We start from the raw sequence: 27,252 nt of genomic DNA on the forward strand, positions 1-27,252 counted from the left end.
TGGTGTCTCACTTAGACCCCCGGACTCTGATTCCATTCCTCACACTATCCTACCTCCCTCAACAGGAGGGTGAGCAAGAAAGAAGAACCTTTTCCCCCCCTTTTAAAAATCATTTTATTAGGGGCTCATACAATGCTTACCACAATCCATACATACATCAATTGTGTCCAGCACATTCACACATATGTTGCCATCATCATTCTCAAAACACTTGTTTTCTACTTGAGTTCTTGGCATCAACTCATTTTTTCCCCTCCCTCCCCGCTCCCCCCTCGCCTCTTGATAATTTATAAATTATTATTTTGTCATATCTCACACCATCCAACGTCTCCCTCACCCACTTCTCCGCTGTCCATCCCCAGGGGAGGAGGTTATATGTAGACCTTTTAATCTGTTTCCCCTTTCTCCCTCACCTTCCCTCCACCCTCCCTATATCGCCACACTCTCCACTGGTCCTGAGGGGTTCATCTGTCCTGGATTCCCTGTGTTTCCAGTTCCTATCTGTGCCAGTGAACCTCCTCCAGTCCAGCCGGATATGTAAGGTAGAATTGGGATCATGATAGTAGGGGGGGGGGAGAGGGGGTAGCATTCAAGAACTAGAGGGAAATTGTATATTTCATCCCTGATAAGATTGACTGACTGGCTGAAAACATGGGCTCGAATAAATAAACATACTGATATGACACTGAACTCGGCACAGAGCGTGCTGTGAGTGGGAGCGAACTTAATGGGACTGAACAGCCGCAGCAGCACTCACAGCCTTGCTCTGAATTCTAAGCCTGCCATGAAGAAGTCTTTTGTAAGGAGAGACCTTTGGCAGAAATGACTACCCAGTTCGGAGCCATTCACTCTTCCACAAAGACTTACTGCGGAACAACACAAACCTCTGTAGTTTACATCGTTAGTGGGGGAGGGAGAGCCCCAAACCCACTACCAATGAACACATTCCCACTCTAGCGACCTTACATAGGATTTCCGAGGCTGTAAATTTTAAGGGGAGAAGTAGTTTCAACTTCTATTGCAGAGGCTGGTGGGTTTGAGGCACCAATCTTGAAGGTTAGCAGCATAACTGACAGCGCCACCAAAGGACGGAAGCCAGTAAAAGTGATCTAAACAGTATAAATTCAGACAGGGGGAAGGAAATAAAACAGAGTAGTTAGTTGGGGCGGGGAGTGGGGATTTAAGTGGTGTGGTCTTTTTTCACAGTAATCCTTATAGGCTAGGGACATACCCTGTTTTGCTGATTATAAAACTGACGCTCAGAAGTGAGGTCCCAAACTCCTAACCCCCACTTCCTACCAGCCCCGAGTAAGCAGCCGCTGCCTGGGATGATGAAACTCCGGACCACAACTGCACCATCTAGCAGGCCGCGTCCTTGCAGGTGTGGAAGGGGTAAGGTTGCGCCCCCAGGAGAAAGGAATCGTCTAATTTCGTTGCAGGGGCTGCGATGGACAGGCTCTGCCCAGCCCCTCCTGCTCTCTCCATCTCTGCAGACAAGACAAAGAGCCGCCCCACGCACCTCTGGGATAGACGGATTGCTCCCTCCTCCACCTTGGCCTCGGTCCGGCCTCCTACCGAGCCTCCAGCCCCGCCTCCGGCCCGGCCCCCTGCCGGGTCCCGCCCGGCCCCAGTCCGGCTCGCGCGGTGCTCTATGGGAGTTGTAGTTTTCTAGCGCTTCGTACAGGCTTGGAGAACGACCGAGGAACTACAAGGCCCAGCGGCCACTGCGCAGGTCCCGGGCTGACTCGCCGGCAGTGGGTGTGTCGGCGCAGGGGCCGGGCGGGCCGGGAGCCGTGATGCGGCTGCAGGCGTTGGAGTGTGGGAGCTACTGCGGGCGCGCGCGGTAGCTGAGGTGCGGCGTGGGGCTGCCAGGCCGCGCCAGGCAGGTTGCTTGCAGGTATCGGGCTTCCTTGGGAATCCTGACTGGCCGGCCGCCCAGCCACATCTTGCGCGGTGCAGGGTCCCCGTCGCCGGTAGAAGGGCACCAGTCCCGGAGCCAGGCTGGCACAGCTTTTTGAAAGAGCCCTGAGCCGGGCTTGGGGAGGACCGGGTGCTCGGCGCGGCTGTGCGCGACGTGTTCTTTCTTTCTGTGCCAAGGTTTCCCTGGGCAAGTGACAGGATGCAGCACGCGGCGGCGCTGGCTCGGCGGGGCTGCAGGCTCCGGACTCCGGGCTCCTGGAGCCGAAGTCAGAGCAGCGTAGCCGTGGAGGCCTCGGCGATGCTCAAGGTGCGGCCCGAGCGGAGCCCGCGCGAGCGCATCCTCACGCTCGAGTCCATGAACCCGCAGGTGAAGGCTGTGGAGTACGCGGTGCGGGGACCCATCGTGCTCAAGGCCGGAGAGATCGAACTGGAATTGCAGCGGGTGAGCGCTGGGGCCTGGAGAGCCGGGGAGCCTAGGGGAAGGAGCGACGTGGCTCTCCACGGGGGGTCGACCACCGCCCTAACCCAGCCCCAAGGTGCGCCTTCATTCCGCAAGACTTGCCTAAAACAAAAGGGCACTCACCTCCCTGCCCCCGCTAGTGCCCGGGACCTGGCAAGAAGCTTACTTGAGCCGTCAAATAAGGCTCTCTTGTTGAATTGAATTAATCAGTTATAAATTGAGTGGCCCATGGTGACAGGCACTGTGTGTTAGTTGGCTGCCCTGACCACCTGGGACCAAGATCCCTAAGGGGGAAAAAAACAGGAATTCAGTTAAAAAAAACCCAACAAAACAACAAAAAAGAAAAGAGTTGCGGGTGGTGAATTAATGCTTCTTAAATCGAGGAGGAGGGGTGGGGCCCTGAGGAACGTTAGGTTTATTCTGGAAGAGTTCTCTCCCTCTCAGGCCCTTTGCCAGAAATGCTTCCCTGACAGGAGTGGGAGGTGGGGCTGGGGTGGGGGCGGGCAGGGCAGGGGAAGAGCTGGGGAAGGGGTATGGAAGAGCTGCTTGCAAGCCTGTGGGGACCCTCACTGTGCAGTTGCCTAGCCACAGCTTGTTCTCCCACCCTGAGGACAGTGTCTAGTCAAAGGCTTGGGTTTTTGAGGTCTTGGTAAGGCGGCCCCAGGACCGTCTTCATTTTAGGGGCTGCCTGGGTGGGGTCTTGACTGGAGTATATAGCTGTGTATACAGTAACCACAGACACACACCCAGGAGAGACTTCTGTATCCCGACAATTTGGGTGGCAACAATGGGTGTAAGGGATGGACACTCAGAATTCTTATCTGGGTGGAATTTAGGTGTGTGGGGGGGAAAGCCAGTCTTATTTCCTTCAGTGCTAGTTTCCCACATTTAGGAGGCACAGTCAAGAGGAGTTATCTATAAAAATAAGCAAGATTTGCAAGATACTGATCAACCAATTTCCTAGCTGCTTGTTCAACATAATTCTGACTTAGAATAAGGAGGTGAGGTGTTCCTTGTACTCTCAGAGAAACTAGACCCCCAGGGACATGGTCTCTTAGAGTCCCTTGAAGGCCTGGTCTGAAGCCATGGCGAAAGCTTGCCTCCCCGCCCCTCCCCTTCCCCCAAGACATTGAGGGTGTGATAAAGTCATGGCCTGTTGATAGCGCATTGGGACACTCAGTTCTGCTGACTCCAAACAGTAAACTGGACAAGTCAGAGTCCGATGTCTCCTGCTGACTCCTTGCAGGGCTAAGTTTAAAGATTGGCCCAGGAAAGAAGCCTGCTTCCGTTTCTGTACTTCTCTGGCCTAGAGGTGGACCAGGGCAGGGACAATTTTCTCTTTTCTTCCTTGTTGACACCTGGCAAGCTGGAGCTGGTCCTGGTGAAAGTAAGGTCCCCCTTTGAAAGCTAGGACTAAATTGCTCTTGCTTTATCACGTTATAGATGATAGCTCCCGTTCCAGGGCTGGCAGATTTCCAGGGATTATCCAGCCTTTTGCTAACTGACACTTCTGTTCAGGACTGTCTTTGACTTGAACTAACTGTTATATAAGTAACTAATTACAGGCCTGAGTCCCCGACCCTGATCCTTCCTTTCTGGTGTGTTTTGCTGGGAAATGAAGACCTAAGACAGAGTTTCTTGGGATGTCTTTTGACGATAGGGAAACTTCTAGGTCCTTTGGGGCAGAGGCACCTGTGATTTCTGAGACATTCCCATGTTCCACCCCTGAGTTAGTCTAGAATTTATTTCTGTCCACCTGCATTCTCTGGTGCAGAGTTAGCCAGTGCTGCTGTAACAAATACCATAAGTGGATGGCTTTAACAAACAAATTTATTCTGTCATAGTTTAGGTGTCTGAATTCAGATTGCCAGCTGAGGGGAAGGTGTCCTCCCTCTCATGCTCTGGAGGAAGATCTTTGTCTCTTTTCAACATCTGGGGACTCTGTGTTCCTTGGAGAGTGTCAATTGTCATCTGGCCTAGGAGGTTCTCAGTGCCGGGACCCTGGATCTAAAGGACACACACTACTGTAGTCTCTTCTTTCTTGGGGTAGTCAGACCCCTCCCTGCTTATTTTTCTGACCTCTTATCTCTTCCAAGATAAAAGATGATGAAGGCTACACTCCGGGAAACTCACCTTTCATTGAGCTTATTACATCCCACCCTAATCCCCTTATAAGAGATTCAGTCACATCATGGCGGGATGATTGCATTTTTACACAATTGCTAAATTGCATCATTACACAGCTGCCAAACCACTGAGAATCATAATGGCTCAGCCAAGTTGACAAATATTTTTAAGGTACGTAATTCAGTCCATGGAAGAGGCTTTCATTTAGAACTTGTCTCATCTTATTCGTACTCCGTGGAGTCTCCTTTTCTCAGCTCTAGGCACTGGCCCATCTACTGGTTGTTGAGTTGCACCTCATGGCAATCCCATGTGTCTGAGAGAAGAACTTTGCTCCACAGGGTTTTCCTTGGCTAATTTTTCTGAAATAGGTCACCGGGCCTTTCTTCAGATATGTCTCTGGTAGCCTTGAACCTCCAGCCTTTCGGTTAACAGCCAAGTATGGTAACTATTTGTACCTTGAATCCTTTCCTTCCCAAGGACATAGCTCCTCTCCACTTGGCTGGTTTAAACACTGCCTTTTCTGATAAAGCCATATTTCTGCTCACCCCACCTCTCTATTTTTAGGGGAGTTCTTGGCTTGGCACAATTTCAGTTTTTTAATCTTTGTATTAAATTGCTGTGATCAGAACTTGACTGATAGACTTGTTTCATTAGAGGATGACTTGAGGCGAATCTCATATCTTCTCTGAGCCTCAGTTTCTCCAGTCCATAAAATGAGAGAAATGGCCTGGCTGGTCTCAGAGATCCCTACTTGCTCTGAGTTTTTGTGCCTTCTTGTCTGTCCAAGGGTGTCTTGGGGCTCAGGTCGTGCCCCCTGGTGGCGTCAGGACCTTTGTGCTGCTGGATGGATTCCTCTGCAAATAGTTTGGTTGGATACACCGGTTTTTTGTGTTTGACTTTGGAATGGCTGGCCAGCCACTTCCTTTCCTTTTGTCTCTGGAGAAGGGAGGTGGGGAGGTGGGCTCAGTGAGTGTTAACAACGAACTCCCTTCTCCCTGATAGCAGCTCCAAGCGGGGAACCTATCCTAGCTTTTCAGATCCTGGTCTTGGGTGTTCATTGGGAGCAGCACTTAAAATAAGCTGCCATTAGTAGGAGCTTTGAAAAGATCTGTCAGCTCTTTCTCTTGCTTTATTGGGGAGGGTAAAGTGGTGGGTGGACAGAGTAGGCACAATTGGGGGGCGGGGAACGGCTTTATTTTGCCAGTTGTAAAAGTAAACATAGAGCCAAACACCCAGAACAGGGGCCGCTGCTGTCATCTGTGTGTGCTGCATTCAAACACTGGTAAAGATGGGATGGCATGACAGCACAGGAGTGTAGTTAGCTAAGAACTAAGACGAGAACCTCTGCATACGTACACCAAGTGCAATCTCGTTGATCATTTCCTGTAGTTTAGATGCTACTTTAAAATACATTTATTAACCGATTACATGGAACTGTGTGTGACCTCCTCCCTGGGGGACAGACAACCGAAAAGTGGGTGAAGGGAGACGTCGGACAGGGCAAGATATGACAAAATACCCATTTATAAACTATCAAGGGGTCATGAGGGAGGGGGGAGCGGGGAGGGAGGGGAAAAATGAGGACCTAATGTCGGGGGTTTAAGTGGAGAGAAAATGTTTTGAGAAACAATGTACAAATGCACTTTATACAATTGATGTGTGTATGGATTGCGATAACAGTTGTATGAGCCCCTAATAAAATGTTAAAAAAATAAAAAATAAAATAAAATACATTTATTATGTAGGCTTCTTGTGGGAAGAAAGAAGCTCTGATGCATGGTGGGTTAAGTGAGAGGCTGCTAACTGCAACCCACCAGCCAGTTCCTGGAAGAACGATTAGGCTGTCTGCTTTTGTAAAGATTGACAATCTCGGAAACCCAAAGGAGCAGTTCTAGTCCATCCTGTAGGGTTGCTTTGAGTCAGAATCGACTCAGAGGCAGTGAGAAGAACCCGCCCTGCCCAGGTCACCATAATCTTGCCTCCTGGGTTCTACTCTGCATGCTCTGGGCTTCAGACAGTCATTCAAATCACTCTGTCCTCAGTTTACTCTTCTACAAAGTGGGGCCAATTTATTTCTCTCAAGGTTGATTTGAGATATTAGTAGTAAGACTTTGAATAGCTAGAAGCCAATTTGAACTCTAAAGAATCTTTGTTCTCAAGCTAAGAAACCTGATGATGTGGATATGCTAAGGGTCCCACTTTGTTTTCCCTTCTGGTGAAGTTGGCTTTCATCTGTGCTCTTTGGACTGGCTCTTTCCTTCCTAGGCCTCCGTCTTTCTGTCCGGAATGGCCCTGCTTAGACCTCATTCTGAGTTCATCCCTCTTCTGCCTCGGAAATGTAGACACTCTCAGTTATCCTGTGATTTCAGGGTCTCCACCCTCTCAGGATCTCTGCCCCCCTTCCCTGCACAGAACACTCAACCCTTGAGTTCCAACCTAACCTCTTTGTCATAGTTGTGTATTGCTGGGGCTCTGGTTTCATCCATGCTTTCTTTATCTTGCCCAATGCTGCTCTAGGCCAGAGCTGAGCTAAGCCTGGGTTTCCCCAGCTGAGACACATAGCTGTCTTCAGAGAATGCGGGGTTTAACCTGCGTCTGTATTCTAGAGCTCTCTGTGGGGCTTCTTACCTCCTGCATCACTTCCTTGGGTTCAGAGAGCCCATGGCCTTTTCATAAATGCTCTTGGAGCCAGTTGTATTCTCTCTCCCACACCTGCCGAACTCCCCACCATGCCCAATTCTTCTTCAGACTGGGTTCCTAAGGAAGGTGGCCTTGTCTGCCTTGTGCACTCTTATCCCTGGGGCATGAGTGATCAATGGGTGTTTGATGAATGAGAGGTTGGAACTAGCCACTCCTGCTCATGTGTCCCTGGGATGAGAAGAACTCTCCCTTACCAGAGGAAATGGGTACAGTTAGAGTCCTCCGTCTGTCCCCTAACCCTCATATGGTGATGCTGGAGCTGTGGACTGGGAAGGACAATAATAAGTCTATTTTCTTTCACCTCTGAAGGGGGCAGTGGTAGTACAGTGGAAGAATTCTCCCTGTGGAAGACTTGATTTCAATTCCCTACCAGTGCTCCTCATAGGCAGTCGCCACTGTGTCAGTGGAGGCTTTTGTTGCTGTAACGCCCGGCAGGTTTCAGCAGAGCTTCCAGACCAAGATAGATTAGGTTTGGTGGTCTGTTCTTGAAAAACAGCCAATGAAAACTTTTCTGGCCGATCTATAACTGGTCATGAGAATGAAGCAGGCTGGGCCAGTTTTTGTTCCATTATGCAAGGGGTCACCAGAGTCAGTGGCAGCTAACAACAGTAACAACAGCATCCTGGGAAATATGTCATTCCCTGAGTATGGGCGCCTACTCTCCTCCCCCATCCCTACCTGGGCTGGAGTGGTGGGAAGGGAGCCTTCCGTAAGTAAGGCCTTCCTTTGCTCAGTGCTGCACAGGGAAGCAGCTCTGGGTGCATTAAACGGGTGGTCTCTAGGACGCTGTGACAGAAACCTGGGTGCCACATGCTTGTTGGTCCCCCTGACCAGGCAGAGCCCAGGCACAGGGTTGAGGTGAGGTCAGACCTGGATGAGTTACCATGGGTCGCCTGCTCTGGACCCTTGGTATTTCCCAGCCTATGTGTGGACCTTGAGTTACCAGATAACAGGAGGCAACCTAGAGTAGACTTTGTTGATGGTCCTTGGCTGGTTAACCTGGTCCCCTTGCTGTTTTTCTATTCTCCGGAGCCAATTTCCCACCCTTCACTCATCTATCATAGCAAAGTGTCTGCAGGTGCCAAAACTCAAGAAAATAGATGCTCAGTTTTTCCAGGCTCCCTATGGACATGCTCTGAATCAATTGAATGGTGCAGGGGGAGGACCTAGGGAAGGAAGGTCCAGGCCTTTGTTCCTGTTCTATCCTCACCCTGACTTTGGCTGCCTGGCCCTTGAGTCTGTGACAGATTTATTCCTTGCTGAAGAAGGGGCTGTGTCCATGGAAATCACCTGCATTCAGCTGGCCGGGCTAGGGCGCTGCATTGAGTCAGTAGTGCTGACAAAAGGGGCCCAGTGCCAGGGGGTGGTTCTGGCCTGCCCCTTTGCATGCTGGCACCAGGACAACTACCCCTGCTCCCAGGCATCTTGGCTCTTGCCTGCAGAATGAACCAGAAGACCACACACTTGCAGCCTGTGTCTCTCTGGGGCAAAGGCCTGGTGCAGTGGGCTGTACCTTTCACCCTGGCTTTCCAGGCTTGGACCCCCTGCTTCCCGGCGCCCCTAGAAATCTCCTCATGTTGACCAGCCTTGAAGAACTTGATAGAAGGTGTACAAAAATTGAAAAGATCCTTTTTTCCCTTCAAAATGTCTACATGGCAGGAGCTTATAAGCTGGAAGCTTCTATTTGAAGCCAGAAGTCCTGGCTAGGAGACTTGCTTTGCAGTCAGTCGCCTTCATCCATCAAGCCGCCTGGTTCTCACTTAGCTGTAGGATGCTGGTTTTAAAGACATGGACAAAGTTGATTTCATTCACATACTATGTGAGCTGGAGAGAAAATAACTGTCCAAACCATAGAATTATGTTTTTTAAAATGTGTATTTGGGGAGATGGGGAGGTGACCTGGACCTCCCACCAGTGCACCCCTTAGCTCTGTCACCTCTTGCCCCACCCCCTCTTCTTCCACCATGACCACCTTAACTTTGTTTTTTGCCTGGATTTGTAAGATGGTGTAAGTTTCACACTGTTTGTCTCAGATAATCCCTCCAGTCACCCAAGAGGTCCCTGGACCTGCTGCTAACATGTGGCTAATTGGGGGTTGGGAGAAATGTCCAGATCCCACCAGCCTTTGCTGTGGAACCCCAACACGCAACACACACACCCCCTGCAGGGCTGGGGCATCCTTCCCTCACCTCTCCAGTGGTGGTGCAAAGGTCCCAAGTTCCTCTTCCAGTGTGACCCCTTTTCTGAGCAAAACACCTTGCTCAAGCCCTGGCCTCAATTTAGATCTTCAATCAGTCCTTTCATCCCTGGTGCTTTTTTTTTTTTTTTTTAATGCAAAAATCAGCCCAAATTCTTCTTTCTCCATAGCCAGAGTTACAAAGGGACAGCCTAAGAGCTCCCTGCCATCAGATCTGTGTGTCCTGGGCGTGAGGGTGTCCACAGAAGTGGCCTCCAGTCCCTAGCCAGTTATTTGTGCTGTTGAGGTAGAAGTCTGCTGGGGAGCCAGGTGCAGAAGGGTTGCACGACTCTCTCACTGATGTTTGGCCTGATCTCTTGCTGACCCCTGTCCCCTTCCTGTTATATTAATGCACAAGCCTGCTCTTAGACATAGCTGAGATAACAGGGTAGTTCAGCTTGCACCTGCAGCTGCCTGAGGTGAGATATGTTGCAGCCCAGAAATGCACCTCCAGCCTTTCTGGGAAGGAGAAGTGGTGGAGCACAGTGATGGTCGGAGATCTGGCTCTGAAGTACTTCTCAGTTATGTCATCTTGGGCAAGATTCTTAATCTTTGGAGCCTGAATTTACTCGTCTGTAAAATGGGATTCATAACAGTTCTTCCTCCTGGGGTGGTTGTGAACATTAAATGGGACCAGGCATTTCAAGCGCTTGGCACAGTTTCTAACACCTGGTCAAGCTCAAAATAGCGATGTTTATTAATAAGCACCCCAAGGGAGCACTGCTTGGCTACTGGAATCCAGGGTCTGAATATCTCTCAGTAACCACCTGTTCCCTTCTCTCTGCTCAGGGTATCAAAAAACCATTTACTGAGGTCATCCGTGCCAACATCGGGGATGCCCATGCCATGGGCCAGCAGCCAATCACCTTCCTCCGACAGGTGAGCTGGGAACAAAGGAAAGGGGGAACCAGATACTGGGCAGGGCCAGCGTGGGTTTACAGGGTCAGCCAGCTCCTCTCACTTCTGCTGTGCTGCTGCCATCCAGCCTTCTTGGTCCACAGCAAACAGTCCAGTCCAGGAGAAAGCAGTCTCAAATAGCACTGTCTCAATTTTCTCTAAGGTCATCTAAAATCTCTAAACCCATTTTGGGGTTGGTGTGCTATATGAGGTTCCCAAGGATCTTCGCCATGGTTTATGATCCTGAACACTGAGCTCAGAGCCAATCAGCAAGGGCATGGGGTAGACCAGTATGGAGAGAGCATGAGGCCCCATGGGCTGAGTGCTGTGGCCAGGTTTGAGTGTTGACAGTGCGTATGTAGCTCGGCAGCTACACATCGGCCTTTCTCCTGACAAGACTCAGTTTGATCTTGAAAGCCCCTGGAGGCGGGTCTCATTGTCTCCATTCGAACAGGAGCCCCTCCTCTCCCCCCGGCCCCCAGTTGGGGTTGCTGACTGGAGAGAACAATAGGCAAGGCGGGAATATGCCACCTGGCAGCCTAACTGAGGCTGCAGAAACCTTGTTCCTAGGGGAGAACTGGGGCCCTCTTTGAAGCAATATATACCTGGGCAGACAGGGTCGATGCAAGCTGAGTACCCCAAGACCCTTTTCCTGGTCATATCTCCTATTCCAGGGGCTTGAACAAAGGAGGTGCTGCCCTGCCCTCTCTCCTAGGATAGGGAGCTCCCCCATGCTGAGGAGGGGACAGGGCTGAGATGCCTCTGCAAGCCGTGCCTCTGCCTGTTTACACAGGCAATGAGGCTCGAACCAGGTGTGTCCACCATGCTTGCTCCCCTCCGCCCTCCTCCCTCCCTCCCGTAGCCACTGCTCGAGACCTCGAGCGCTACAAAAATCAAGTCCCCCAAGCTGGGCCCAGAATGAGGAAATGGATCCAACCAAACAGGGAAGAGAAAAACCTGACTAATACCCTCTGCCAGGGACGTGGAGTGGGCGCGTGTCAGGGGGCCCACTCCCAACTGTACGCTTGTAGCCTCTGGGGAGATAACCCTACGGGTCCTCCCTGCACAAAGCACGGGCAGACCCTGCTGCCTCGGCTTCTGGCTGACTGGCCCACCTTATAAATTCAGCCCCAGGAGCCCAGTGGTGCTGGGTTCCCAGCCTGGCTTCCCAGGCATTCTACACCTCCTCTGATCTCCACGGTGCAGATGTAGATGAGCCAGTATCCACCTGAAGCCTCCCGCCTCAAGCAAGAGCACTGAACCCAACCCTGCTGCTGTGCCAGCTTCGCCTTGGCTCCTGAGCAGGGTCCATGATACCTTTACACACATTTCTTGCTTCATCTTCTTGATTTGTGGGGTAAAGGGAAGCTGGCCCAGTTTAGGGTTCTGGCAAGGGAGAAGGTTAGGAGGAAGAGTCCAGGAAAGGAGTGGAAAGTAGAGCAGGCTGAAAGGAGGGGTCTGTGCAGTCCAGCTCCTGCTAGTTGGGGTCTCCCCACCCCTCAGTGTGGAGCTCTGCTTGGGAAACCCCTGGTTCCTGTGCTGTGTGAGCCCGCTGTCCTTTATGGAGGAGCCGGGGTGGGGAGCTGATACACAGCCTGCTGCGTTCTATGACTGTTTTTGTCAGCTCACCCATGGCCCCAAACCCTGATGTCTCCCATCCCTTGGCATCTCCCCATATCCTCCCCTTCCTCATGCGCCTCCAGGCTGAGCCCTGGTATCTGCTGTGTCCCACCTGGTGCTCCCTCCTAGAGTCCAGCCCGAGCCTCTGTTCCCCCAGGTGATGGCACTCTGCACCTACCCTAACCTGTTGGACAGCCCCAGCTTCCCAGAAGATGCTAAGAAACGCGCCCGGAGGATCCTACAGGCTTGTGGTGGGAACAGCCTGGGTGAGGCTTCAGTTTGCCCTGTCCCAGAGGGCATGAACGGCTGGATGAAGGGTGGTGGCTGTGCACCCACGAATGTGTGTGTGTGTGTGTGTGTGTGTGTGTGTCCGGTTGTGTGCAGAAGGAATGCAAAGTGGTGCTTTCCACTGGGCCTTAGTCGGCCTCTGGTTTGCTGAGCTGAAGAAGTCAAGACAGCTGTCCATGGACTGAGGCACTGCAAGTTTATTTCAAGGCCAGATTGGGTTTGGGCCAAGAACCAGTTTCAACAGAGGAACTTTCCCTCCAGTTTAGAAGGGTTAGCCGGTTTCTGGCCTCAGCAGCCGAAATGGGAAGGAAGCAAAGGGCACACAGAGGGTGCACACCAACAGGCCCTCTCTGAGGGGTAGTGGACAACTTAGGGAGGGGGAAACACCTGAGTTCCTGATGGCTTTCCCTCCCTCCCTCTTGTTAAAAATGTAGAATGGAGTTCAAATTTCACCAGGGATGAAAGTTTTAACATATATATACTGTTGATTTTTAAATCGTGGTAAATATGTATCTCAAGCATTTGACATTTCAGTAATGTTCACATGTACACAGTTCGGTGACATTACTTAGGTTCATCGTGTGCTTCAGCCATCACTCATACTCATTCCCAAGTTATACCGTCACCCTTCACAGAAGCTCCCTTCTCAAGGCTCCCTCCAGCCTGGCCACCAGTCTCACTGTTTCTCTGGGTTCCCATTGCCTTCTACTTAGCCCAGCATGCCTCCTTACCCAGCATGCCAAGCACCGGAGTGCTCCTAGGAGGGGGCCCAGGAATTTGACTCTGCAGCCATGAAAATAACTATCCCCATCCCTGCTGAGATTTCAAGCCTCTGAGCTGCTGGCTTTTTGTTCCCATTTCATTTTCTTTCATATGTGTATGTTCGCCCATTCCTTCATTCAGCACCTTCACAGGGAATCCAGTTCCCGCAGTCCAGAGGGAACTATTTGTTCTTAAACGCTTTTTTAGGATGTGTGCCCGAATGTTCTGGAAGGGACGAATGTTCTGGAAGGGACGACTGTGGCTTGCTCAGTAGTGGCTCTGCTTTTCCTTCCAGTTCCCTGGGTCTTCTACCAGTACTCCCTTTTTTTCGACTGTGCTCTGTATTGAATGTTCTTCCTGGCTGCCAGCCCGTAGCCCTTTGTCCCTCCCAGCCTGGGCACTCTCCCCGGTGGCGCCCCTCTCAGGAAGGGACGGGCCTGAGTGGCACGTGGGTGGAGGCCTAAACCACAAACAGGCAGTCAGCAGCCCCCACACTGCCCTGAGGAAAAAGGTGCTTCTCAAAGACCTAGGCCTCAGGCCCAGACTCCTCCACGAGGCAGGGGTGGGTGAAGGAGCCTTCTGTGTGTCTGCTGTGAGTGTCTGGACTGGAAGACAGGCAGGGAGTCTCTGTTCCTCTGTGCTAGTCTTTGCAACTGTGCCAACCAGGCCTGGGGGTATGGATGGGAGGCCAGGCCTCTGTGAGTCCTCTCTTGGGATGTTTTAACAAGAGCACAGTTGGCATTTGAGGGGCGCCATACAGGTGAGGTAGTGCCCTCTGAGACTCCCCATCCATGACCTAGGAAGAATGGCAAGTGCCCAGGTGTGGACAAGCTCATCCTAGGGGTCACTCCAGGCCTTGTCCATGGCAGGGAGAGGGGCAGTGTGGTCCCCTTTCATGACAGCGGCACAGCAGTGATGCGCTCTGTGTGCTGAGCCAAATCAGTCTAGGTACCTGTCCACGGAAGTAAAAGGAAATGGGAAATGTTTGTCCGTGTTCCTCCGGGGCCACCTGGACCAGGTGGAGATTAACTGTGTGCACCTAGCCTTGAAGCTCACCCGGGGCCTTTTTATCATGACCTTAAAGATGATTTCTTCCTGGAGTTCCGTCCAGTTTCAGTGCACTGGATGAGTGCACTGGTGGTATCTCAGATCTTAGCTAGCATTGAAGCAAAACCTAACACATACCTGAGTGAGGAAGGACTGGTGTGCCCTGGCCCAGCCCCTCATTGAGCATACCGGGTACCAGACACCGAGGGACACTGGCAGTGAGGTGGTAGGGTTCTGTACTGCTGAACACCACAGTTGGATTTGGGGGAAACAGGCATTAAAAATGAATTCATAGAAACACAGAATCCCCAGTTTTAATGAGTGCTTTGGGATCGGTAGGAGTTCTGGTGGCGTAGTGGGTTGCATGTTGGGCTGCTAACCACGAGGTCAACAGTTCTAATGTACTTGCTATTCCAGGGGATAAAGATAAGCCTGTCTTCTCGCGTCAAGATGTACATCCTCACAGACTCTAGGGAACAGTTCTACTCTATCCTATAGGATTGCCACGAGTCAGAATTGACTTGATAACAGTTGGTTTGGTTTTGCTTTGCTTTGCGGGGTAAGTCAGAGAGCTGTGGGGTCATAACAAGGAATTGTAAGCAGAGGGAGGGCATTCAAACTGGACCCTGGGGATGAGTAAGAGAACCTGCAAATGCCTGCCAAGCAAGGAGCAGCATGCGTAAAGCCCCCAGGGCTTGGGGCTGAATGTTACTGAGTTTAAGTGGGAGCCTGGGTGTGGCAGCAGGAGATGAGGCTGGGGAGTTGGGGAGTGGCAATGGTGCCAGTTTGTAGGCTCTGGGGAAGCTGACCTTCAGCTTCAAGGGCTTTTCTCAGGTTCTAAGCTGGGGTGGAGCCCAGCAGTGGGCTAGGTACTCGAGGAGAGAGAAAATAATGGTCCCCGCCCTCCAGGAATTTCCAGTCAAGTTGGGAGGCAGGGTTTCCTCCATATAAAATAACTGGTGAAATGATAGGTCAGGAAAGGAGTTGAAAGTAGGTGAATTCTTTAGGGCAGGCCCCCTGGGGCTGGACTCGTACTGGCCCTTGAACGTTCACATGTCTTGGCGCAAAAATAAACCTGGAGCTTCCTTAGAAGGTAGAGGGAGCTTGTCAATGGCCAGTCAAGAGCGCTTATAGAATTGAGGCAGGAAGGAGGAAAGGTCTGGCTGAGGCGGCATGGACAGGCCCACGAAGCACAAGAAGGTGGTTGAAAAAGGCAGAACAAACTAGGCAGAGGAAGAGTTCACAGTAAGGGAGCACAGATGTATCAAATAAGTTAACCAGGGGAGGGAAGATTCTCTAAGACTGACATTTGCCCCTCCCCCCCATTTCAAATTTATAAAACATTTTGGATGTACTCAAATACCCAAAGTTATGTAACAGGCGCCTTTGTGCCATCTAGATTGAATGCCCGTTAATGTCGGCCACTTGGCACCTTAGGTATTAATCTAGTCTCCTCATTTTGCAGCTGGTCAGACGCTGAGGCGGAGCCTGGTTAGTGCTCTTTTGGTTCAATGCCTCCTGGGTGTCAGGCCCTAGAGAAGAATCTAGAACTTTCCAGAGTCCCATTCTGCCTCCTGTTAATAGTCTTGCAGCAACCTTAGAAGAAGGCTGTTTTTCTTTAATACAGTGTAAAATTCAAAAGCTCTTAAGGAATCTATAGTGAAAAATCCTCCCATTTTGACTCTCAGTCTCCTGATTCATATCCCCCCAAATTTATCTCACCCGAGTGAGTCTACTAGAGAAATTTTGTGTAAGCGCTTTTCTAATTCTTTTTACATGTTTACATGACTTGAAAACAAAACAACCCCACCACTTTTTATCGGTTATTACAAACAATAAAATGCAAAATATTAACAAGCAGCTTGAATAATATATACAACCCATGTAACCACCCCCCAGAACAACATGCTGAACATTTCCCATACCCCAGAGGCTCCTTTGTACCCACTTGCAGTCAGTGCCTCTTCCCCTGCCCCTGCCTCTCAGGTAACCACTGTTCTTACTTCTAGCACCATTTATAAGGTTGGCCTGTTTTGAATTTCATTTCATGGTGTGGCCTGACTTCTCACCTCCAATAGTGAAAATTTGGAGGGTATTATTCGTTTCTAGGGCATTTAGAACACCAAGGCTTCATACTGAGAGAGACCCATTCCTCAAGCCCTTTGAAACCATGGGGGCAGGCAATGGTGATGTAGAGGCCTAGGGATCTCATCTGTAATATTGTTATAAACCATGTGTAAATCCTCAAGAGAGCAGACAACATGGGTGTTGGTTAGCAGCCAGGGCTTATAACAGTGATATGTAATAGGTACTCACAAAATATTGGTGGCTAAATAGATGGGTGGGTGAGTAGGTGGATGGATGAGCATATGGGTGAGTGGATGTGTGGATGAGTAGATTGGGTAGATGGATGGATGAGGTGGGTGGATGGGTTAGGAGATATGTAGCTATAACCCAGGTGGTTGATTAAACAGCGTGTCAATAGTGGAGCTGTGGGAGGTGGGCCCCACCTGAGATCTCCCCAGGTAATGATTTGGACACTCCAATTGTGGAGCCAGACATTCTGCCTCTAGTCACTATCTTGCTTGCTGTCTTTCAGGGGCTTACAGTGCTAGCCAGGGTGTCAACTGCATCCGTGAAGACGTGGCTGCCTACATCACCAGGAGAGATGGCGGCGTGCCTGCAGACCCTGATAATATTTACCTGACAACTGGAGCTAGCGACGGCATTTCCGTACGTGAGGGGATAGCTCAATGTTGTTCAGAGTTCACCCACACCAAGAACAACTTTGCACATTAGCCACCCAGCGGGGAGGCAGATCTGGGCAGAGGGTGTGGGTGCCCTGGAAGCCTGCAGTCCTTGCCTTTGAACCTACTGATACTGCAGCCTTGATTTCCTTCCAGAGCGTTTACCAGCAGGTTCAGCTGGAGAAGGGCTTTGGGGCACTCGTGTGTGCCCATCTGTCTGGTGGCATGGACTTGTGTCCTTCCTCTGCCAGGCACTATGCCAGGTGCTGGGGAACCTGGGAGCCAGCTTATACACTAGTGCTAGACAGGAATTCATATCAGGGAATCATAGTAGTCACATCACCGATGTTCAGTCTGTCTCCCACCCTGAAAAGAGGGCATTGTGCTGCAGGTGGGGGCAGCGGGACAGCAGGAACTGACACTGGGGTGGACACAATCTAGGAAGGCTTCTCCAAGGAATGCTGAGGGAGCTGGTGGAGGCGGAGACAGAGGGTGTTCTGGGCCGAAGGTCAGCACATGCACAGGCCTTGAGCTGGAGGGAGGCTGAGCGTTTGAAAAATGGGAGTAAAAACGAACGAACGAGCAGGCACAATGAGGACAGAGTTGGCACCAGTGGGGCTGGAAGGCAGTGGGGCCAAGTCCTGCAGGGCCTGAAGGCCACAAGAAAGATTTGGGTCATTGTCGAAAGAGTCACAGGGTGTCATTTAATGTTTTGAAGCAGGAAGGGGCATAATTAGATCCATATTGTAACTTTGCTAGGCAGGGACATAATGGATGCGAGGGACTGTTTATTAGGTGAGAGAAGAGGCGTGGGCTAGGTGGACAGAATGAACCAGGCCAGTTGTCAGCGAGTCACTGCCTGCTCATGGTGGCCTAGTGTGTGTCTGAGTAGACCTGTGCTCCAGTGGGTTTCAGTTGTTCAAAAGCAGATCACCAGGCCTTTGTTCTGAGGTGTCTCGGAACATTCCAGTTAGGAATCAGTTCACCATTCGTACCACCCAGACAGAACAAAGCAGGATTGCTCGCATCTGCAGCCCTGGGCTGGAGCAGGGACCTGTGGCCCCTCCATTCCTTTCAGCCACGCCTCTTCCAGTCTGCTCCATGCTCAGTGCGATCACCTCATGATTCTTCCTACCCAGATGCTGGCTGCCCCCGCCCCCTCCATTAATGGGGTAAATCTCTGTCTACTGACCTCCAAGGGCTGTAATTGCTTGTTTCAAATGCATTAAGCTCTCTGCCTCCCAATAGTCAAGTGGTCAGTCTCTTGTGGCACTTGGCATTCTAATGTTGGGGCTCCCACTCCTCAGCCCACCCCCACCCTCACCCTCCTCCATTGTGACCTGCTGTAGAGACGCCTCTTGATTCCCAGAAAAGTCTGGGTGTGGGTACAAGCCCCAGAGGAGGGCAGGAAAGTATCAACAAGGCTCATTGAAAAGAAACTAGTTTCTTGCCAGTTTCTGCCTAGAGCTTAGCCTGAGAAAGGAACTATGCATATGTGAGGTGGGGGCTCTCTCAGCAGAGGCCTAGACATATTAATTCGGTGAATTATAACCACCTCCACCAGTGCCCCACAGCATTCCCATCGCCTGGTTTCTCAGAAATCCTTCTTTACGCAAGGCCTACTCAACTTTAGAAACCGGTCAAATCGCCACCTGGTGGTAGTAGGTGGTAGTATTCAGTTTTTAATCTCACGGGGCACGTTTTCAACTTGGACATTGATATTTACTGAGGTTGCTGATTGCTGAGACACCAGGCCCAGACATGCTGGATGGGACTTCAGAATTAGGGTCAGAGTAATTCCAAGATGGGGGGCCAGTTTGAGGAGCTACTGCTTTATAAGAACCCCATAGGTCTCTTTAAAATTGCTAACACATGCCACTCAAGATGCTAAAAACTTTAACACATTTTATTCTTCACCAGCTGCCTCAGAGTTGATGCCCACGCCAGAGTAGACTGTGCTCCAGAGAATTTTCAGAGGTTGACCACTTCTGGGTGGGCTAAGCCGCCAGCCTTCCATTTAGCAGCAAAGAGGGTTAGTCATTTGCATTGCCCAGAGTCTTAGCAGACCCATTTACAAACGAGGAGAGTTACAAATGAGGGAGTTAAGCAACTTGCTCACTGGCAGCAGGCAGTGGGCTGCTGGTGAAGGGCTGTGGCTGGGGCCATCTGGCTTGTTTGCCCATCAACCCCCAAGGGCCAGGAAGAGGTGGAGTCTTGTAAATGTGACTCTGTCTTGCAGACGATCCTGAAGATCCTTGTCTCCGGGGGCGGCAAGTCCCGGACAGGCGTGCTGGTCCCCATCCCGCAGTACCCCCTCTACTCAGCTGTCATCTCCGAGCTCGATGCCATCCAGGTGAACTATTACCTAGATGAGGACAATTGCTGGGCCCTGAATGTGAACGAGCTCCGGCGTGCTGTGCGGGAGGCCAAAGAGCACTGTGACCCCAAGGTGCTCTGCATCATCAACCCCGGGAACCCCACAGGTAGGCAATGTACTGGACCACTGGACGCTTTCAGCCAAAGGGAATTTTCTCTGCTCTCCTTTCTGAATCAAATTCTATGTTTGCTAATTAAAGCCTTGAAATTTTCCATAGGCCATGTTAGGCGATGAGCAAACAGGGATTTTCTTGAGCAAGGTAGTATGATTAAGAATAGTTTGTTTTTCCTGTCTGTTTACATTTTTCAAGCATCCCCACCTTAAATTTGTTTAAGCACCAACCATTAATCCTTACCCAAACAATTCCCAGGCCTCATTTTCCCTTCTCTCCTACTTGTTTTTCATAACCAGTTTCCAGAATGCTAGGGTGTGTTTTTGTTTTTCTTTGACACAGGATTGTTACGTACCTTGAGGTCTGAGAAAAAAGTCATAGTAAGAAAAAAAGGGGGGGTGGAGAACTGTGTCCAGAAGTTCAAACCTGCCTCCCTCACTGACACACACACACATACACAATTCTGCATATTTTTCTTTAACCAAAGAGAAAAGAATACACAGTCTTGCCTGTTTCGATCATTCTGGGCTGCTGGCTTCACATTGCCCCAGCACTACTTGGATGAAGAGAACACAGCCTTCTCTCTCCTCTTTTGTTGAGATCATTGGGATACGGGCCAAAGCACGTTGGAGTTGATTGTAGAATCTGCTTCTCGGGAACATCAACTGGGGCTCCAATCAGCTGACAGCACCACTTGAATTCCTGAGTACAGAAAATGAGTGCAGCTGGCGTTCACGCTCGTTTACCCAACCCCTTGGGGGAGGAATAAGGAATCTAACCGTGTTGCAGTAGAAAACTGTCATGGTTGGGCTTTTTCACCCTGGCTGCACATTAAAGTTACCCTGGAAGGTTATCTAAGTCTCCAAGCCCAGGCCATACCCCAGAGTCAGTGGGGATGGGACACCAGCATCATATTCTGTACAGCTGAGGTTGAGAACCACTGCTCTAGAATCATGGTTGTAAAACTTTAATTTGTTAAAATAGCTTGCTTTATCATTGGTCCGGGATAGAGCTTCAGAATATGAAGCCAAATAGGTTGACAAGTAGGTGATAGTGAAACTCTTGTTACTGGTTCCAAGACTACATTTGGAGCAGCAAGTTCTAGCACATCTTAGGAAAGAGACCGTATAACTTGCTTAAAGTAGAAAAGTACTTTCTTGGCCAAGGGTTTACAGTGGTCTTTGCTTGCCTGTCTGGCAAAAAGTAACAGTATCAGAGATCTCCTTAAGTGCATATTAGTATAAGTAATTAGCTAGTTTTGTTCTCTGGGGTCTTAGGGATCATCTCTTCCTTGTGACCCTTCTGTGAGGGGATGTCCAGTTGTCTACACATGGGCTTTGGGTCTCCACTCCACACCCCTCCTCATTCACAAGAATATGATTTTTTGTTCTGGGTCTTTGATACCTGATCCCATCGACACCTCATGATCACACACGCTAGTGTGCTTCTTCCATGTGGGCTTTCTTGCTTCTCAGTTAGATGGCCGCTTGTTTATCTTCAAGCCTTTAAGGTCCCAGACATTATATCCTTTGATAGCCGGCACCATCAGCTTTCCTCAGCACATTTGCTTATGCACCCATTTTGTCTTTAGTGATCATGTCGGGAAACGCACTCTATTTCTTTTTTTAATTTTTTTTCTTATTTATTTATTTATTTTGATGTTTTATTGGGGGCTCATACAACTGTTATCCCAATCCATACACACATCAATTGTGTAAAGCGCATTTGTACATCGTTTCTCAAAACATTTTCTCTCCATTTAAACCCCCGACATTAGGTCCTCATTTTTCCCCTCCCTCCTCACTTGACAGTGATTGCAATCCTCACAATGTAACAAGCACTCTTTCTACTTCCTCCCTGTGTTTACTGTTTCCATTTCACTGCTTTTCCTTTCTTTCCTTGCCTGCTTTCTGAACACTATTAGCTTTCAAAGAGTTAACCAAGCTTGTTGCTTTCCCAGAGTACACCATGAGCACCTTGAGCATCCCAGGACCACATTCAAAGTAGCTCTCAGGAGATACTGGGAAAAGGCTCTTTGTCTACCTTGCTGCATCTGTCCTTTCCCACTGCTATCCATGGCATTTCCTATAAATCAGTGGACTGAAATCTCATTGTATTCATCTCTCTAAAACAGGTAGTGAGTGTTTCCACTGTGTGTGTTGATCAAACCCGGAAGGGGGGATAGAGTGTGTGAAGGTTAGGGGGTGCCCATTGATAGGAGGCTCTGCCAAAGTTGGGCTCAGGCTCATTTATTTTGTAGCTATTCTGCAAATAGTGGTTGAGCCCCTGCTGTGTGTGCTGACTTTGAGGGGAGTAAATGATCTACTGTGAGCCTGGTTTTGGCCTCATGGTGCTGTGTCTGCCTCGTGAGTAGTAAAATACGGTCTTTTCACCCAGTGCCTATCAGCTGTCATAGTTTTTCTATTGTTTACTCCCTGCGTGTTATTGGCCTATTCCTTAAACCATTTCCATGTCCTCTTGCCCTCCAGGGTAGTTGTGCGCGCACGCACACACACACACACACACACACACACACACACACACACGCTCCTCTGTTGAGAATAACAAGAAACTTGGATGTGAAAACACAACTTCTTCCACATAAACAGCTTAAGTGAGCTGATGAGATGGAGCCCACCTTTCAGGGACCCTGGCGTTGAGTACATTATAATACACAGTAACTAGGTTGGATGGTCTCTTAGGGCCTTGAGGGAACAGAGGACATCTGAGTAATTTTGGGTGGGATTCTGATCTGGGGACCAGGTTAAATGAGATTGTAGTCTAAATATTGGTTTTGTTGGGGACATTTTAGGTCAGGTGCAAAGCAGAAAGTGCATCGAAGACGTGATTCACTTTGCTTGGGAAGAGAAGCTCTTTCTCCTGGCTGATGAGGTAAGCGTGGCCACAGCCCTCCCCTCAGAGAAGGGTGGGGGGAGGTTTTTCGCTCTCAAGGGAAGGGCGTTCAGGCCTGCATTTTGTTCTGCATCCAGAAAGAACTTTCTAAATTTTGGATAAGAGACTGTGGCTTAAACTATCCCTATTTTGGTTTGGATTTACACATTTCAGAATCTTAACCCAAATCACTTTGCATGTCAAAAGAATGAACCCAAAGACTCAACCGACATCTTTGACATTTTCTCTCATTCCGTTCCTTTGCCTTGGTTTCACACCCGCAGTCTACTCTCATCCCAGCCTAGAAAGAACCAAGTGTTGGGATTCCAGCAAAAGTCACAGAGTTGAGCCTCATTGGTATAGCTTAGGTCACACACCATTGTGGAAACAATCACCGTAGCTGGTAGGATGCAGCATGCACATTGGCCAGGCCTAGAGCACGAAGCTCTAGGTTTTGTTGGGGACAAACCTAGAATTAGAAAACCAGAAGGAAGAGCGTGTTCAGCGTATCTTAAACTGCAAGAACTAAAGAATTCAAGCCTCAAGCTGCAATACTGAAAAATTCTTTGGCCAAAATATTGAACTACACAGGAATCTTCAAAAGAAGATAGAAAGAATACACAAAGCCACTGTACCAAAAAGAAATAGTTGACATCCAGCCATTTCAAGCGGTAGCATATGAGCAAGAACTAATGGTACCTAAAGAAGAAGTTCAAACTGCACTAAAGCTCTAGCCAAAAACAAGGTTCCAGAAATCAATGGCATACTCATCAAAATGTTTCAACAAGCTGATGAAGCACTGGAAGCACTCACTCATCTGTGCCAGGCAATGGAGAAGACAGCTACTTGGCCAACTGGAAGAGATCCATATTTGTACCCATTCTAAAGAAAAGTGGCCCAATAGAATGTGCAAATTATAGAACAATATCATTGATATCACATGCCAGTGAAATTATGCTGAAGATGGTTGCAATGTACTGCATTAGCAGTACATTGACAGGGAATTGCCAGAGGATTAGGCTAGATTCAGAAGAAGATGTGAAATAAGGGATATTATTCCTGACATCTCAGATGGATCTTAGCTGAAAGCAGAGGAGACCAGAAAGATGTAGACTTGTGGTTTTTGTTTTTTTTTTCACTTGCAAAATATGGATGGTATAGATGAGAACAAACTATGGATAGACTTGAGAAGAATGAAAATGTCAGAATACTCCATTGTGCTCATTCAAAACCTGTACATGGATTGAGACAGTTGTGAAAACAAAACAAAGGAATATTACATGGTTTTAAATCAGAAAAGATGTGTGTGCCAGGGTTGTATCCTCTCACCATACTTATTCAACCTGTATGCTGAGGAAATAATTAGAGAAGCTGGATTACATGAAGAAAAATGTGGCATCAGGATTGGAGGAAGGCTTATTAACAACCAACTATATACAGATGACACAACCTTGCTTGCGGAAAGTGAGGAGGAGTTGAAGCACTTGCTGATGGAAGATTAAGGGTTGCAGCCTTCAGTATGGCTTACAACTCACTGTAACCAATAACAAAATTCTCACACCTGGACCAATAGGTAACATCATGATAAATGGAGAAAAGGTTGTAGCTTTCAAGGATTTTGTCTTGCTTGGATTCACAATCAGTGCTCATGGAAGCAGCAGTCAAGAGAGCAAATGATGCCTTGCATTGGGTCAATCTACTACACAAGACCTCTTTGAAGTGTTGAAAAGCAAGGAGGTTACTTTGAGGACTGAGGTGCACCTGACCCAAGCAGTGGTGTTGTCAGTCGCCTCGTATGCTTGTGATAGTTGGACTTGGAGGAAAACCGAAGAAGAATCGGTGCATTTGAGTTATGGTGCTGGTGAAGAATGTTGAAAGTGCCATGAGCTGCCAAAAGAACAAACAAAGCTGTTTGGGAAGAAGTACAACCAGAATGGTTCTTAGAGGCAAAGATGGGGAGACTTCATCTTACGTACTTTGGACATGTTGTCAGGAGAGATCAGTCCCTGGAGAAGGGCATCATGTTTGGTAAATAGAGAGGTCATGGAAAAGAAGACCTCAACAAGATGGATTGGTAGACCCACTGATGTGCAGCAATGGGTCCAAACATAAGAACGATTATAAAGATGACGCAGGACTGGGTGTTGTTTAATTCTGCTTTATATAGGGTGCTTATGACTCAGAACCGACTAGATAGCATGTGACAACAACAACATAGAGTGGGTCTCTGCTGTGCCCTCCTGCATCTCCAGATGGAGAAGAAGGGAGGAGTTCCATCTGAGGGAAAACTCAGGACGCTTTCCCAGGAAGGGAGGCTGGGGGGGTGGGTCAGTGGACAGAGGGCACTCGCCCTCTACCAGCTGCAGTTATGGTCACTTAAGGCTTCCAGAACTGCCGTTCCACTTGATTCCCACCACAGCCTGTGGAGAGGAGGTCTGCTAAGATCGGCCCTTTTCACTGAACAGAAGCCAATCAATCCCCAAGGTTAATGAGCCCAGATGGAGAGCCAAGGCCTGCCCATGCTTTTCCTTTCCAACAACAACAACAACAAACTGAGGGCCAGTCAAATCTTGTATTCATCTCAGTTTTCTTTCTGCTTGAATATCTAGCTCACTCGCTTCATTTCTTTCTTCCTTAGCATCCCACCCCCAACAACTGTGCCCCTCCCTGCCCACATGAAAGGCTTATCCACCAAATAGTTGCCATAATTAGTAGCAGATGGGCTTTGAATTGTGACTTCTAAAGACAAGAAAGGGCAGCGAGTGAACCCTGGGTTTTCCAAGACCTCCCCTTCTCTTTGGGTCTGGGAAGCTGAGGAGGAGGCGGAAGAGAAGCAGGAGCGCGCTGGCTGGCCTTCTCACTGACCTGCACCCCCCAGAAAGCCTGGGTTCTCCTGCTCTTCAGCATAGGAGTGGGAAGTTCGTCTCAACAGGCAGTCTGTGGTGAGGGGGAGGGGGAGGCCCCGGCCCTACAGGAGAAGACTGATGTGGGCACCGCTCTGCATGTTTAGAACCTTGGGCAGGCGGGACCATCCGTGGAGTGTGGACAGCAAGTTAAAGTCTCCATGCTGGAACTCGTAAAGGAAATACAAAAGGGCTGCGAGGACCCCAGGGTGAGCTCTTCTAACAGGCAGGTCAGGGGATGGGGGAGATGGCTGTAAACTATGAATGTTAGTTAGAAGTAAACATTTGCTTTAGAAAGAAAGTTTGCTTGGGAAGATGGGAGTCCTTGATAATGTGCCGGTCTCAGTAGTAGAAAGGAAGTTTGGAAATTGGGTGGGGATGAATATAGGATGAAGCAGGTAAGCTCCTGGAGCTGTCTTAAGTTCAGCATTTAGCCAGAGACTGCCCCTCTTTGTTCTAGAAGATTCCTTTAGGCATATTCTAGCCTATCGGTGGTCTAGGCCCCTTGTACGCGCCCTCTGCTGGGGCCACCTGGACAGGTCTGGTGCCCTTGACTGCACTCCCGAGGCAGCAGCCTTTTGGAAAGACCTTGAGGTGACCTGACTGGCATGTCTTCCCTGCAGGTGTACCAAGACAACGTGTACTCTCCAGACTGCAGATTCCACTCCTTCAAGAAGGTGCTTTACGAGATGGGACCCGAGTATTCCGGCAACGTGGAGCTGGCCTCCTTCCACTCCACCTCCAAGGGCTACATGGGCGAGTATGTTGGCTACCCTCCTCCCTGTCACGGCCCTTTTCTGCCCTGGCGCCAGCCTAGTCTCCTTACGGCTGCTCCTTTGTCTGCCCTCTCATCGAGCCTCTTGGGCAGAAGAGAAGGCCACCTTTGCTTCTGCTGATCTAAGGAGTGGGAGAGGACAGGCTCTACCTCCCCAAGGGGGTGGCTGCATGTGTGAGAACATCCCTTGTCGGGGGTCCAGGTAAAATAAGGTCATTCTTGGAAGAAATCGGTCTACGGATGGATGAAAAACATGAAGCCACTTGCAACATTAGTTGGAAATGGCTTCGATGTCAGCCCTGTCACTCGAGGTGATGAACTGATGTTTGGTAGCCAGGACGGGCAGCTTGTGGACAAACAAGTGCCCCCAGGCCAATGGGTCAAACTCTGCAAAACCACCTTGGTACCGGGTGACCTCAGCAGCCAAGTCAACCTCAATCGTGTCCTCATTTATCTGGCAAATATTTATTAAGCACCTGCTCTCAGTACTAATCTTAGCACTGAGGATACAGCAGTGAATAAAATCGTATCATCCCTGCCTTTTGGGAGCTTACCGTATATATACTTGTGGATAAGCCGAGTTCTTCAGCACATTTTCAAAGCAGTTTTTGTGGTAAAATTAGGTGCCTCGGCTGATAATCAGGTCTGCTTATACTCTAGTATATGCGGTATGTTCCAGTGTGGAGAGAAGCACAGATGAGTCAGATGGAGGAAAAGAATCAGGGAGGAGGTGGGTCTAGGCTCAAATAATGCCCCCTCAACGACATTAATTTGGAGCTGAGACCGGATGGAGAAGTGGAGAGGAGAATCACCATGCAAAGTGGCTGATTGGGGTGCCTTTCACAGTCTATTGAGAGTGAGACAAATCACGTGCTGTGGTGGAAGGGAGAACAAGAGTGTTGATTAGTACGAGTACCTAGGAAGACAGAGTGGACCTGCTCCATCAACATCTGTTTCTTCGGTCAAGAGATGTTTATCAAGAGACAGGACTTAGGACTAGGGGTCTTCTGGAGCTTTGGCTATGAGATCGGCCCTGTGGTTCTCAGATAGTCCTCTTTGCTTAGAAGGTCATGCCCACATTCCAGCTGGGGGTATTGTTTACTGTCCTTCAGATGGCGATAAAGTAATTTTTACTTATACCAGGAAACAGCAACAGTTTGTAGTTCAGCATGAATTCTTTTTTTTAAATCATTTTATTGGGGGCTCATACAACTCTTAGCACAATCCATACATACATCCATGTGTCAAGCACATTTGTACATTTGTTGCCATCGTCATTCTCAAAACATTTGCTTTCTGCTTGAGCCCTTGTTTTGTTTCTTTTTTAACATTTTATTAGGGGCTCATACAACTGTTATCCCAATCCATACACACATCAATTGTGTAAAG

General features: G+C 49.3%; 1 protein-coding gene across 1 annotated transcript in view; it reads left to right on the forward strand.

Annotated features, from left to right (window-relative positions):
• The first annotated feature begins 1,815 nt into the window (after window positions 1-1,815).
• The window catches only part of GPT2 (glutamic--pyruvic transaminase 2), a 35,425-nt gene continuing 9,988 nt past the window's right edge, over window positions 1,816-27,252 (forward strand). Inside the window, exons 1-8 of the mRNA XM_004704699.4 lie at window positions 1,816-1,897; window positions 2,098-2,362; window positions 10,233-10,322; window positions 12,118-12,226; window positions 16,657-16,790; window positions 19,044-19,287; window positions 22,106-22,185; window positions 25,712-25,848. Coding sequence (XP_004704756.1) covers window positions 2,120-2,362; window positions 10,233-10,322; window positions 12,118-12,226; window positions 16,657-16,790; window positions 19,044-19,287; window positions 22,106-22,185; window positions 25,712-25,848 — 1,037 coding nt within the window. The 5' untranslated portion in view covers window positions 1,816-1,897; window positions 2,098-2,119. The remainder of the gene's footprint in view (window positions 1,898-2,097; window positions 2,363-10,232; window positions 10,323-12,117; window positions 12,227-16,656; window positions 16,791-19,043; window positions 19,288-22,105; window positions 22,186-25,711; window positions 25,849-27,252) is intronic.

This window comes from Echinops telfairi, unplaced genomic scaffold (genome assembly GCF_000313985.2).
Source record: "Echinops telfairi isolate 266 unplaced genomic scaffold, ASM31398v2 ScPeMD7_2291;HRSCAF=2852, whole genome shotgun sequence".
Classification (NCBI taxonomy): Eukaryota; Metazoa; Chordata; class Mammalia; order Afrosoricida; family Tenrecidae; genus Echinops; species Echinops telfairi.